This window comes from Electrona antarctica (assembly GCF_951216825.1).
Source record: "Electrona antarctica genome assembly, contig: scaffold_313, whole genome shotgun sequence".
In the NCBI taxonomy this organism is placed as follows: domain Eukaryota; kingdom Metazoa; phylum Chordata; class Actinopteri; order Myctophiformes; family Myctophidae; genus Electrona; species Electrona antarctica.
Window position 1 is genome coordinate 1 of NW_027638035.1, and position 15,488 is coordinate 15,488.

The following is a 15,488-nucleotide window of genomic DNA, read 5'->3' on the forward strand; positions in this document are numbered from 1 at the left end:
TACTGTAAAGGGTGTGCTGTCGTAGTGCAGGTTACTGTAAAGGGTGTGCTGTCGTAGTGCAGGTTACTGTAAAGGGTGTGCTGTCGTAGTGCAGGTTACTGTAAAGGGTGTGCTGTCGTAGTGCAGGTTACTGTAAAGGGTGTGCTGTCGTAGTGCAGGTTACTGTAAAGGGTGTGCTGTCGTAGTGCAGGTTACTGTAAAGGGTGTGCTGTCGTATGCTATCATTCATTGTTGATGGCATTTTAAGCGTTAACCATCAAAAATGGTGTGCTTTAACTGCTGGCCACTGAATTTGCCCTGCGGGATCGATAAAGGTGTCTGTCTGTCTGTCTGTCTGTCTGTCTGTCTGTCTCTTTATCTATCTAGGTTGACATCCATTGCTGTGCGTTCCAGCTGCGGTCTGGGCCCCCCGCCGTGAACCCCAAAGACGTTGACATGGAGAAGCGGGGCTGTGACTATCCCAACGGTAAGACGCGCAGGCAGACCAGCGTGGTGGTGTCTGCGACCAACGGCTGCCTCCTGGCCGTCTGCGGCCGAGAGATGTCGGACCTGAAGAAGTCACCGTCCACGTCCAGCCTCTTTGGCAAGAAGCTGTCCAACGGCTCCGTGGTTGCCCCTCAGGTAGCCCTGTCACAATTACCCAGTGGTGTGGGGGAAAGTACTCCAATGTTTTGCTTAAGTAAAAGTATCAATACTGCAATGTAGAACTGCTCCGTTACAAGTAAAAGTTCGGAATTCAAAATGTACTTTATTAAAAGTACGAAAGTATTGGCATCAAAATGTACTTAAAGTACCAAAAGTAGAAAGTACTCACTGTGCAGAATGTCCCATTTCAAGTTTTCAAATGTATACAAATATTTTGAAAATAGCAGATCTAGAAGCTCACTGTGAGTTTGTAGATCGGCTATTTTCAAATGGCCGAAATGTATAGAGCTGAAGTGTTTAATATATGTTTTATAATAATAATCTAGTTATTGAAATAATTATAATAATCTTTTTAATAAAAAAATGTTTTCAAATGAATGTAAAAGTACAATATTTGCCTCTGTGGTGTAGTGGAGTAGAAGTAAAAGTATTGGAAATTGGAAATTCCTCAACATTTTACTTAAGTAAAAGTAGGGTACTTTTGATCACATGATCTCCTCATGGCAAATCCGCTGGTAGGCAACTTTTTTTTGCCAACGGCTGATTCGGTCTGGTTTATTAACCAGGCTAATGCATCGCATCATGTGCTTATAATTTAGATCATCTATTTCCGCCATTTTTGATTGAAGTATTAAATGATCAAACAGAAAAGTAATTTTCTGTTACTAGGCAAACTGAAAAGACATTTTCAACTATATATGTATTTTTTATACTATATTTTTATGCCAAAAACACTTAAATTGTTACTCGCATCAATGGATTATTTAGGGACATAAACATTTGATCGTCAACTAAACTGTCATCATGATGACAACCCTACCCTCAGGACAGCCATAACGCCATCGAGGTGGCCCTGGAGGCTCCCAAAAAGAAGTCGGGCTACTTCACTGCCCCGGCCCAGCAGGACCCAGAGGATCAACTGATTGTGCCCCCGAGTCTGGAGCAGGATGTCCGGGAGCAGCTGAGAGGCCAGACCCCTGTGGTCTTGGGTCCCCCGGTGCCGTCCACTCCCCCTTCCATTAGAGACCTGGTGTGGGACCACCCGCACCCTCCTGCTGCTCCCATGCTCCATCAGCACAACCACACCTCCATGCTGGCCCCCTCTGCAGGCCCCACTCACATTCTACAGCAGGAGGTGTACGACACTGCCCTCTAGTAGGAGAGCCAGAGTAACGCACCAAATGCCATGGCAAAAGGAGGCAGAAAGGAGGTCTCTCTGTGGGATATTCAAATTGGAGTTGCCATTCAGACCAGACATGGTAGATGTGTTGTGACGTTTGACAGATGGAAAAGCGATTGATGTCCGTCAGCACGTCGTTCTAAGCTAGCGAGTTGTCTGAATGGGGTTGAATCTGGTGGAACTGTGTGAGCGGGGCGGCGTCGGCGGCACAACTCGTGACAAGAGGTTGTGGAAAGAAATTCATGTTCCAAAGGACGAATAATAAGCCCCATGCCTGAACTGGAATACCTCATGAATTTAACATTGCAGAACACGTCAGCAACATTTCCCTTTACTCGGAAGGTCTAGCAATCAAATTGCTATCCTGAATTGGGATGATCACTCTAATGATCTCCTCTCGAGGGGTCCGTCCGGCGGTCTTTCAGGTCCAGGAGGAAAATCCCTGTGAAGAAAAGGTGAAAAAGTGCCTACTGCGGATGAATCAGCCCAGACCAGAGCGTGTTGACATTCCCAGCTGTAAGAGAAAAGCTACTGTGGGATTGTTCAACGATTCCATTCAGTAGGCCTATGTGGTGAACCCTATGTATAGGATGTGATCCATCTTCAAAATGACGTTTTTTTTTAACTAAGGCCTAATTCATGCGCTGTCGTGTGCAGAGAACGGCTGGGAATGGCAGGGAACGGCCGAGAATAGCAGGCCTTCATTAGCAGACCTTGTATGTCGGCTGTCCTCGACATGCGACACCGTCGTGCAACCAAGTATGAATCGGGCTTTAGTCTGTTGAATTTAGGCACTGGTTCACGTGGATGTTTCGCTAGAGAGGACATTAATTTTGAATTGTTGCCAAAAATAATTGTAAGAACTTAATTTTCATAACCGTGTAAAGCCAACACTGTAATTTGAGATGGTGTGTGATTAATTATTGTCCTCACAAATTGCATGGGAAAACAAAAGGTTCAATTCCAATGGATTATGTTGTCATCAGAGAATCAAATGAAGATCTAGGAAGTGTGGAAGAGTCATTTGAACAAAACAATTATCAAAGTACTGTACGCAATGAGGGCAAGGCTGGATTTATTTAGAGACATGTAAAATAAACATACTTTATATGTATGTACCGTATGTTATGAAATGTCAGTGTACTCTGCTGGTACATAGATGACAAATTCTAGTCAACACACACTGTTTTTGTTTCTCTTTTGAGGCTGCTACCCAAGTACCCATTGACATTTGTTATCTCAACTAAAATAATCTTAACGGGCGCATTCAGTTTTGTTTGTGTGACAAACTAACTACAGCAGTGACAACTATGACAAGCCATAATTTATCTATCTCAGTGGGTCTTTTTTTTAATTCTTTTGACTGTTTTACTGGCTAGCATATCATCTACAGATCCACAGCAAGTTAAACGTATGGTCTGTCGGTCTTGTTTTATGCAGGAAAGTGTTGTGTGGTAGGATCTGGTCCCTAGAGGTAGCGTGACCCAAATGGGAGAATGCCAGTCCAGGACAATAGGTGGGTGTGATTTTTGTGTTGCTGTTGTTGTCTTAGAACAAACGACAGCATTCATAATAATTGGGACAGTCTATGTCTCCCACACAAGGTTTATTATGCCTTGTTTAAACCCATTAAAACCAGGAAAAGCATCCGTGTCATTTTAGATTTTAAACCCTTTAACCATTATTTTATACTTTGGCTATTCAAAAATAGCAGATATACAAGCTCATAGCACGTCACGTTGTGCCATGCTATGAGCTTGTAGATCTGCTATTTTTGAATCTGGAACATTTGTGCAAATCTTTGAATATATATATATTTTTTAAAGTGAACATTTTTAACTCAAATCTTTGCTTCTGGGGGTCCCTGGAACAAAATATTTTGAGATGGGTGTCCGCGGCCAAATTCATATAATTTGGGGGGTCCTTGACATGAAAAGGTTTGAGAACCAATAACATAGAAACTAGGATTTAGAACAGCGGTTCCCAAAGTGGGGTCCGGGGACCCCCAGGGGTCCTTGAGGGAGTTCAAGGGGGTTCCCATCTAAATGATGGTTTGGAACCATCATCAAGTCTAAAGGTACTGCATCCTCTGCCGCCGTGTGTTTGCCAAGTATAGGTGATGAACAATGGAATGCAGGTTACAGTGTTCATTGGTTTGTCAAACACCATCGTGCAGTTCTAGAAACCCCTGTCTAGCCATTCCTTTAAACCTTGCCTTGTGCCAAAACAGAGATTGTAGGGAGGCCAAACATGTATAATTACTAGTGTCATTTATTGCTCCATCTAGATACTATTTGGTTATTGGTGCTGCTGCATTCAGTAGCTGCATCTTCCAATTGGATCTTCCAATGTTCCCATATCGCCTTAAAGAAGCACTACTACTATTCTATGTTATACTGTCTCCTTGTCTCTTCGTGACTTGCATCAGTGGTAAATAGAGGGAGGACAAGAAACAAAGAAATACCAACCTACCCTTTTAATCTGTATTCATTAGACTGGAATGATCGGTCAAATATTTACCCATTGATAGATTCATTACTCAATTTTGCCATTACTTTTTTCATTTAAAAGATATATGTTCAAAGCACTTTGTAAAACAAATGAAAACATTTGTTGTGGGCTATTATTTTTGCTAACTTCCCCCAGGATAGGCATGCTGGGGACGTTCAAGTGGTTAACACGAGAATCTTAGCATCAGCACCATAAACAACATACCGTAATTGGGCCTTTATAACGTTGATATACCTGGGCTACGGTACAGGTATAAGCCAACAGCATATTGCCTTTGTGATCACTCTCTTCCCAATTGTTATTTGGAAGTCTTTGTGTCATTATTGATTATACTGTAGTATTTTTCCTAAGGTGACAAACTACTTAGATAATTCCTTTAGAAAAGTACAGAGCGCCTTAGTTGCTGGAACTAAGGGATCTTGGAAGAAGATTTTGTATGTCTGTGTGCGTGCGTGCGCACGTGCATGTATGTGCATGAGTCTGGATCCAATCTTTGAAAATGCTGCACCTGTCAGCATCCAAACTTTGTGCAGGCTTCCAGTAGGCCGAGGTCCTAGAATGGTAAATAAATGGTCCTAGGAAGACAACGCAACCCAAACATATTCAAAGTGTCCTAATGGTGGTGCTATAATAGCCCACTTTATATTTTTGGCCGAAAACTGTAGAAGGTCACAGTACAACCAAAAATTTGTTTTTTTTCCTGGATTCCCTGGCTCATGTAGCAACTGTCCATATAGTAAGTCCATTTCTTCAGAATACACACATTTTTCTACTACTAAATTTACAGATTTTGTCCAAAACTCTCACGTGACCCGCCCCGCCCGCCGTGCAATAATTGAGCTGAAAATCTTGTCCCGTCGGCCCGGGACAAGATTTCGATCTTTCAAATCGGCGCGGGCCGGCCCGGTTGCCGGCCCGCCCGTACATCACTAGTACATACATGTGCTTAAGTGTAGACCTTTTCTGTACATTCTACACTGGGATGTTGGAGATAGAGCTTTGGGACAGATGCTAATGTTTAAAAAATGTTTGCACACATTTGACATTTTCATACTGCATTTTTAAGTTGGGACGAGGGTTTTTCTTTATTAATTCCTGAAATGGAATGGGCCTTTTTGTTTGACTTATTGCATACAGGATACTGTTGTAAGGCACTAAAGTATGAAGACTTGATGACTTCCCTCATACAGATATGCAAAGCAAACAGGATGGAAATTATATAGTAACTGATGGTGTGCCTGTGTGAATGTGCGTCTATGCGTTTTGTGCAAACATTTTGCATTTATGTGAGTTTTGTTAAGGATCTACAGACCATTAGTCAGGTTCAATTGTGCATTTGTGTGTACATTCTCTCCCACTCTTCCATGGTTTAATAGAAACAAAACACTTAACCCATTATGTTATACTTTAGCTATTGAAAAATAGCAGATCTACAAGCTCATAGCGCGCCACCGAGTGGCGCGCTACGAGCTTGTAGGTCTGCTATTTTTGAAAAATCGTGAAAATGTGGCACAGATCTTTGAATATAATATTCTTTCAGAAAACGTTTTGTTTATTTCGACGTCAGGCCTAAATGGGTTAAATATCCTTACAGTTAGTATACATACTGTAGAGCCAGAGGGAGCACAGGGTACAGTGAAGTCCAATGTTTTTGATAATAGGATTGATTCCCTTTAATTCTCTAGTGGACAAGACACCATACATACAAGCGTATGCATATGATATAACCATTCCCAACCTGTGAGGATATTGCAAGTGGGCCCTCAAAATTCACTATGGTTTTATTGATATTACAGTACGGAAAAGTCCTTCTGCACACCTACAAAGGACAGGTGCGTCGGATAACAGGAACTGATGGGTAGAAAAAAGAGAATCCCGCACACTGTCTTCACCACACAGGTTGGTTTTTATTGCAACGTTTCGGTCGTCAGACCTTCATCAGGCATAAATGAAGGTCTGACGACCGAAATGTTGCAATAAAAACCAACCTAAGTGAAGACAGTGTGCGGGATTCTCTTTTTTCATTGATATTACAGTACAATAACAAAGAAATCTTTTAAATCTTGACAAATGTGTTTTCATAGTGATACCAAATAAACAAAAACGTAATAAGTAGTACACAATCGATACATTAAAATAAACATGTTCTGAAAATGCACACGGCCCAAAACATCTGATCATAATAGGTGGTCAGATGGGTGGGCCATGTGCACCTTCAAGATTTTCTAGTGGGCCCAGATCCACAAGAGGTTGAGAATCGCTTGGCTGAGTAAAAGGCTGTCAGTGTTTTTCAAATTGCCAATTCATCCTTTCCACTATAAGATGCTTATTTTTCCTTCTTTCTTTTTTTAGATGCTGCCTGTGTTGTGGTATTGTGTGTGTGTGTATGTGTGTGTGTGTGTGTGTGTGTGTGACGTGTGTGTGTGCATGCATGCATGTGTGTGTTAAGAGATGTTAGACTAAATGCACACATACAAGTATGCATGCATGCTCTTATGCATTATGGAATGAATGTTGTTGAGTGGTTCTGGTGAAAGAGAGACTGGTAGAGGATGTTCCAGTTGTTTGACATTATGACCAAAGTAACCATGTTTAACCCTCACTGTTCCTTTCTGTACATTATTTTCTAGAAATGCTTGAATATTTTATCTCAATGCCAAGAAGCTGATGTTTATTTTTGTACTTCATTGTTTCATGCAAATTTATATTTCCTTCTCCATTACAGAATTTTAAATGATAGGGATTGTATGGTACATTGTTACACATTATTGTACTTTTAAGGTACTAATTATTGCTGTATTTAATGTTTAAAGCATGCCCTATATACTGTAAATCAATACAATACAATACATACAGTACATACAAAATGTGATTTGTACAAAATGGAGCATATCTAATATTATTTTATTTTAGCATGCAGAATACTGCAAAAAAAATCATGTTAAATGTTTATTCATCAGTTGATAATTGTTTTATTTAGGAATAGGACTAACAATGAGCACTTTTGCTGTCTGTCAGCCAGAATCGTACTCCTTTAAACCGTTTTATTTAAAAAGCTGCTATGTCTAGTTTGGAGCAGAAAGCTGTATTTTTAATTAACCTTAAGCCAAGTAGCAATAAAGATTTATACTGTGAAATGCTATGTTATTAATTTTGTCCATTGTTTATTTTGTACACCTTTCCGATGAGCTCATTTCATTCTGACCCCTCCACGAAAAGGCCTCGTTGTCCTGAACCCTTATCTATCATTTATACATTATGGATCAATAGTGTGGACTTAGACTGTTATTCGTCTGTGGCATTAATGTCCTTACAAAAGGAGCTTTTTTTTGTGGAGTAAAATACCATATATTCTCAGTGTTCTTTGCCGTTTACTCTGTGAGAAGATTTCTCCAATAATTTTAGTCAATATGCACAAGTTAGTTTTCATAAAACATGATTTTGTTTTATATCCCTTTACATACAGAAAACAGGTGTGTTGGTTCATAATGACAACATTTTGAATAGAATGATGTCTGGAATAATATCAAATGTGTAAAATAAATTTAGCTGACAGTGTTGAGACCATTAAATGCACCTTAACCCATTTTGGACTGCGGTCGATTAAAAAAAGGGCTTCAAAATCCTATTTTTTTCCTGAAAAACCCATGTTTCTATATCAGTGGTGCTCAACCTTTTTCATGTCAAGGACCCCCAGAATTATCTCTATTGGGCCACGGACCCCCCATCTCAAAATATGTAGTTCCAGGGACGCCCCAGAAGCAAATATTTTAGTTAAAAATCTGAAATATATATTCAATGATTTGCGCCACATTATAACGATTTTTCAAAAATAGCAGACCTACAAGCTCGTAGCGCGCCACTCGGTGGCGCACTATGAGCTTGTAGATCTGCTATTTTTCAATAGCTAAATTATAACAATGTTTAAAACACCAAAAGGGGTTCCCGCCCCAAAATGGGTTAAGAACCATGTTATTATCACTGCTGTTGTGGCTCTACTGGCTCAACGGCCAGTGAGGAGCCCCCACTGCCAGGTGCCTCCCCAGGAGTCGCTAACGCAGTAGCCTCGGTGACCACCGGGGGCATTGCATTCTGCTTTGAAATGTTGTATCTCGACGACACTGCAAAAGGAGGGTGACCTCAATGTCTTACGAGAATAAATAAAGGTTTGAATGCATTCATTTTCCATCCCCCGAATACAGTATGTGGAAGTACACCCTATGACTTATTTTTTGCACAATAGGAATACATGTTTTCATTTAAAAAATAAAAAAAAAGGTATAAAATGTATACTTTTGACATTCTACTGTAAAAACAAAATGTAATCCTAATTTCCGAACAATAATTAGTGTGAACCCATTGCAGTACCAACAAGTACCCCTAGGGGTTGGCAAGCCGGACGATGCACCACTGTGGATTTGAAACTCTTGTCTCCATGATGATGGTGGACAGATACTTTACCAATGCACCATTATGAGCACCTTACTTGTTGTTTGAGTCATTTATTAAGACAAATGAAAGATGTTATACACTAGTATATTTATACTAAAGGAGGCAGCAAGAAAAAAATAAAATACATCACTAAAATATTTCTTTAAAAAAAAATGTATAGAACGGTTAAAAATACTGTGAACTTTTATCATGATGATGATGATGTATGATGATGTATTGACCCACATGACTAGCCTGAATTTTCATTTTGTTTCATTTCATTATTCACTGCTGGCACGGCATCCACACTTAACCCATTTAGGCCCGACGTCGAAATAAAAAAAACGTTCGCTCTGAAAGAATATATATTCAAAGATTTGTGCCGCATTTTTACGATTTTTCAAAAATAGCAGACCTACAAGCGCGCTATGAGCTTGTAGATCTGCTATTTAAAACCTTTGCTTCTGTAGAACGCCACAACGGTAAGGCCTTCCGGTCTTATCTTCGGATATGTTATAGAGCTCCCCGAGACGCACGCGTAGAACTGTAGTACGTCCTCGGGCGACCTTTCTAGTCGACATGGCGCACGCGAACGTTCCACTACACGAGTGGCGCGCTACGAGCTTGTAGATCTGCTATTTAAAACCTTTGCTTCTGTAGAACGCCACAACGGTAAGGCCTTCCGGTCTTATCTTCGGATATGTTATAGAGCTCCCCGAGACGCACGCGTGGAACCGTAGTACGTCCTCGGGCGACCTTTCTAGTCGACATGGCGCGCGAACGTTCCACTACACCGAGTGGCGCGCTACGAGCTTGTAGATCTGCTATTTAAAACCTTTGCTTCTGTAGAACGCCACAACGGTAAGGCCTTCCGATCTGATTTTCAGATATGTTATAGAGCTCCCCGAGACGCACGCGTGGAACCGTAGTACGTCCTCGGGCGACCTTTCTAGTCGACATGGCGCGGGCGAACGTCAAAACCTTTGCTCCTGTAGAACGCCACAACGGTAAGGCCTTCCGGTCTGATCTTCGGATATGTTATAGAGCTCCCCAAGACGCACGCGTGAAACTGTAGTACGTCCTCGGGCGACCTTCCCTAGGAGGCGGGGTCTCGTTTCACTTTTTCAGCCAGGATGCTGTTAAAGTCTATGGGTCTGTGAGCTGTCCGATGCACAGAGCCAAAGTGAATGACGTTTTGTACGACTGTCGGAGGCGTACATCCAAGAGACCAAACCGTTCGTCCTGGCTAGCTCTCCGACATATGCGAACGTCGGACCGTAATGTTTTATCGTTGTCGCGCATGAAAGTCGGCGGCAATTTAAAAAATAGCAGACCTACAAGTGCCGCGCTGAAAAATAGCAGACCTACAAGTGCCGCGCTGAAAAATAGCAGACCTACAAGTTCACAGCGCGGCACTTGGTGCAGCGCTGTGAGCTTGTAGGTCTGCTATTTTTCAATAGCTAAAGTATAACATAATGCCTAAAACCTCATGTTTCTATGTCAGTGGTTCTCAATATTTCATGTCAAGGACCCCAAAAATGTTATGAAATTGGCCGCCGACCCCCCCATCTGCACATTTTCACGGTTTTCACGGTTTACAACATAATGCTTAGTTATGTAGCCCTCCCATCAGCCTTACTCACATTAATTATCAGGTTAATGAAAAGCATGGGAGGAGCAATACCAACATTCTCGTTGTCTAGGTTCTCACTAGGGTGACCAAAATGAGACCTCAGGTAGCCACAGAGACATAACATGTAGCTATACTGTAACTTGAACAACACTAACACTATAAGGTACTATTAGCTCTTGAGCCCCCACCCTGAACACAATCAGAGAATAAACCAAATTATAAATTCACAGACCACAGTACTTTAACTATATTGGTGTTTTTATTCACCCACCAAATCAATTAAAATGCAATGCTCTTATTATGGCACAGTCAGTGGTCAGTTAATTTCCTTACTTACAGTCTGTCTGTACTCTGTGATATGAACCAATGATTCCCGAATCCCGGTCCAACGTGTCCTCCTCAACTGGCATGCACGTGCGTGCGTGTGCTGCGTGTGGTCTCCTGCACACAGTGAACCAGTTTGTAGTAGTCCCGAAATTGCGGTAAAACAAGCGTTCAGAAAGTGTCACTTAAACTCACTTCGGCAAAACTTATCAAAACTTGTCCTCAGTTGCAAGTCATACAGCACTAAACTGTCTTCTTTCAAGTGTCAATATATATAGACAAGCTAGGCTAAACCATAGCCAAACAATGACTCAAACTGGTTCACTGTTTTCTCCATCCATGTCCACGTTCTTCTGTTCCCCGTTGCTTCTTTTAACACGCATGTCACGTTTCTCTCATAAACACAGTCTTTTTCTCTATGCGTTCATCATGTAGCTCAAACTGAAGCTCTCTCCACATTTTTACATTACGTTCTCCAGTTGTTTACCTTCCCTCTCTCTCTCTCTCTCTCTCTCTCTCTCTCTCTCCCACTCCCACCTCTCTTCTTAAAGGCACAGTACACACACATCTCCACATAATGGAAAAATAATAAATACCTCCCAGTTTCAAAGAAATAAGTTGACAAAGTTATAGAAAATAACAAACGTCAAAGACTAAAGCCTTTAAACAATGACATTAATTAATATAATTATTCAGGGGCACTACAGTTAAAACACCAAACACCAACCTCTCAGACAGCAGCGCAGCGCACTAACCCTCTTAAAGCACATTATACAAATAACGTTTTATTATTTTATTATTATTATTATTATTATTATTATTACAATTGGGTCACAGGGTGCCACGAAAACACATTAACCACAGTGTGATTCTAAAGATTTGATTGATTGAAATATTTATTAACAGTTTGCAGAATTACAGTACATTTCAAGGACAAACTCAATACAAAGACTGTTAACTGTGAGTGGACGACCCAATTAAGCATCACACTTGTTTACAAGAGGGTCCACCTTGTTCAATTCATCAAAACATTTAGAGATGTACAAATAGACACTTCTATATAGCCAAAGAACAGAATCACGTTTAATCACAGGCCAAAATCGCGACAGAGTCAGCTATTCATTCACTGTTTCACAGACCTTGATGTGAATCTTAGCTGTGAATAAGTAAAGTAAACAGATGAACGAGACGACACGACACAACACAACACACACACACACACACACACACACACACACACACACACACACACACACACACACACACACACACACACACACACACACACACACACACACACACACACACGCACACACAGGAAGTCAGAGAAACGAGAGTCAAAGAAAATACAGTCCTCTAGCAGTGGATTTCAGAACAGCGCCACAGCCCATCCACACCCACTGGCCAGATATAGATATTACATGGCCAGTGAGCGGAGAGGCCCTCCTCTCCTCTCCTCCACAAAAGTGAAAACAGACAAAACACACCTTTAAAACATGTTCCCTAACCCTATTCTTCGCAAACAAGACATTTTATTCATATTTAGAACGTCCCGAATTCAATGGGTCCGGTCTCGACTTTCCAGGACGTTTGCAAAGGTCAATGGTCAGCAAAAAGACTGCCTCTTCTCTCCCTCCTCTCCTCTCCTCTCTCCCCTCTCTCCACAGAAGTGAAAACAGACAAAACACACCTTTAAAACATGTTCCCTAACCCTATTCTTCGCAAACAAGACATTTTATTCCTATTTAGAGTGTCCCGAATTCAATGGGGCCGGTCTCGACTTTCCAGGACGTTTGCAAAGGTCAATGGTCAGCAAAAAGACTGCCACGGTGACCTTTGGGCCAAATGCCTTAAAAATTAAGTGATAGATATTTTTTAAAATATGTAACACCCCCGAATATCCATATTCAGGCCATGGCAAATAAAATGGCGTTGGTCTCGATTTTGTGGGACTCTTACAAGCGTCCGATAAAGGGAACTACACTGCAACGCTAGGCCTCGGGTCAGATTTGAGGTTCCCGAGGTCGCAGAAATAAACTCAGACCATCACGACGATCGGCTCGTCGCCGCGATCGCAGAGGTGTTCGGCCCATCCCGAACAGACTTACGATCATCGGCGTAGGCGCGCGTGAACGTTAAACTTTCCTTCACTGGAACGCCACGACGGTGAGGCCTTCCGGGCTGATTTTCGGATATGTTATAGAGCTCCCGGAGACGCACGCATGGATCTATAGAACGTCCTCGGGCGACCTTTCTAGGAGGCGCGGTCTCGTTTCACTTTTTCAGCCAGGACGCTGTTAGAGTCTATGGGTCTATGACGTGTCTGCATGCACAGAGCCAAAGTGAAGGACGTTTTGTACGACTGTCGGAGGCGTACGTCCGAGACACCGAACCGTTCGTCTCGGCTGGCTCTCCGACATATCCGAACGTCGGACCGTGATGTTTTATCGTTGGCGCGTTGTCGCACGTCAAAGTCGGCAATTTGTAGGTGTTCGTTCAAGGCTACTGTCGCGACCTTAGGTCCGTTTGGCCCAAACCCTATACGGCTGCGATCGGGGCCGCGACCCGGTTGCGGTGATGGTCTCGGATTTGTTCTGTCGAATTTCGGGACTTTTCTCGCTAACTTAGGCCTTACTTTGTGGGAGCGGTTTATGCTAATGAAGGGCGTGGTTTCCGGCTACTTTGTGGGTGTGGGATATGCAAATGAGTGGGTGTCGCTTATGCAAATTAGTGGGTGTCTCCAGCCTACTTTCTGGGAGCGGTTTATGCAAATGAAGGGGCGTGGTTCCCGCTACTTTGTGGGAGCGGGTTATGCAAATTTGATGGGCGTGGTTTCGGCTACTTTGTGGGTGTGGGCTATGCAAATTTGTGGGTGTCGCTTATGCAAATTAGTGCGTGTCGCCCTCCTACTTTGTTGGAGCGGTTTATGCAAATGAAGGGCGTGGTTCCGGCTACTTTGTGGGTGTGGGATATGCAAATGAGTGGGTGTCGCTTATGCAAATTAGTGGGTGTCGCCCGCCTACTTTGTGGGAGCGGTTTATGCAAATGAAGGGCGTGGTTCTGGCTACTTTGTGGGTGTGGGCTATGCAAATTTGTGGGTGCTGCTCATGCAAATTAGTGCGTGTCGCCCGCCTACTTTGTGGGAGCGGTTTATGCAAATGAAGGGGCGTGGTTCCCGCTACTTTGTGGGAGTGGGTTATGCAAATTTGATGGGCGTGGTTTCGGCTACTTTGTGGGTGTGGGCTATGCAAATTTGTGGGTGTCGCATATGCAAATTAGTGCGTGTCGCCCTCCTACTTTGTTGGAGCGGTTTATGCAAATGAAGGGCGTGGTTCCGGCTACTTTGTGGGTGTGGTATATGCAAAATAGTGGGTGTCGCTTATGCAAATTAGTGGGTGTCTCCCGCCTACTTTCTGGGAGCGGTTTATGCAAATGAAGGGGCGTGGTTCCCGCTACTTTGTGGGAGCGGGTTATGCAAATTTGATGGGCGTGGTTTCGGCTACTTTGTGGGTGTGGGCTATGCAAATTTGTGGGTGTCGCTTATGCAAATTAGTGCGTGTCGCCCGCCTACTTTGTGGGAGCGGTTTATGCAAATGAAGGGCGTGGCTCTGGCTACTTTGTGGGTGTGGGCTATGCAAATTTGTGGGTGCTGCTCATGCAAATTAGTGCGTGTCGCCCGCCTACTTTGTGGGAGCGGTTTATGCAAATGAAGCGGCGTGGTTCCCGCTACTTTGTGGGAGCGGGTTATGCAAATTTGATGGGCGTGGTTTCGGCTACTTTGTGGGTGTGGGCTATGCAAATTTGTGGGTGTCGCTTATGCAAATTAGTGCGTGTCGCCCGCCTACTTTGTGGGAGCGGTTTATGCAAATGAAGGGGCGTGGTTCCCGCTACTTTGTGGGAGTGGGTTATGCAAATTTGATGGGTGTGGTTTCGGCTACTTTGTGGGTGTGGGCTATGCAAATTTGTGGGTGTCGCTTATGCAAATTAGTGCGTGTCGCCCGCCTACTTTGTGGGAGCGGTTTATGCAAATGAAGGGCGTGGCTCTGGCTACTTTGTGGGTGTGGGCTATGCAAATTTGTGGGTGCTACTCATGCAAATTAGTGCGTGTCGCCCGCCTACTTTGTGGGAGCGGTTTATGCAAATGAAGGGGCGTGGTTCCCGCTACTTTGTGGGAGTGGGTTATGCAAATTTGATGGGCGTGGTTTCGGCTACTTTGTGGGTGTGGGCTATGCAAATTTGTGGGTGTCGCTTATGCAAATTAGTGCGTGTCGCCCTCCTACTTTGTTGGAGCGGTTTATGCAAATGAAGGGCGTGGTTCCGGCTACTTTGTGGGTGTGGTATATGCAAAATAGTGGGTGTCGCTTATGCAAATTAGTGGGTGTCTCCAGCCTACTTTCTGGGAGCGGTTTATGCAAATGAAGGGGCGTGGTTCCCGCTACTTTGTGGGAGCGGGTTATGCAAATTTGATGGGCGTGGTTTCGGCTACTTTGTGGGTGTGGGCTATGCAAATTTGTGGGTGTCGCTTATGCAAATTAGTGCGTGTCGCCCGCCTACTTTGTGGGAGCGGTTTATGCAAATGAAGGGGCGTGGTTCCCGCTACTTTGTGGGAGTGGGTTATGCAAATTTGATGGGTGTGGTTTCGGCTACTTTGTGGGTGTGGGCTATGCAAATTTGTGGGTGTCGCTTATGCAAATTAGTGCGTGTCGCCCGCCTACTTTGTGGGAGCGGTTTATGCAAATGAAGGGCGTGGCTCTGGCTACTTTG

The 15,488-nt window shown here is 43.2% G+C and overlaps 1 protein-coding gene across 1 annotated transcript; it reads left to right on the forward strand.

Moving 5' to 3' along the window:
* Positions 1-366: 366 nt before the first annotated feature.
* Positions 367-5,262, forward strand: LOC306918437 (PH domain leucine-rich repeat-containing protein phosphatase 2-like; the record flags this gene model as incomplete). Its single annotated transcript, XM_079531340.1, has 2 exons — positions 367-621; positions 1,472-5,262. Coding segments are annotated over 2 exons (585 nt in total), but the record flags the coding sequence as incomplete, so codon positions are not given.
* Between the last annotated feature and the right edge of the window lie 10,226 nt (positions 5,263-15,488).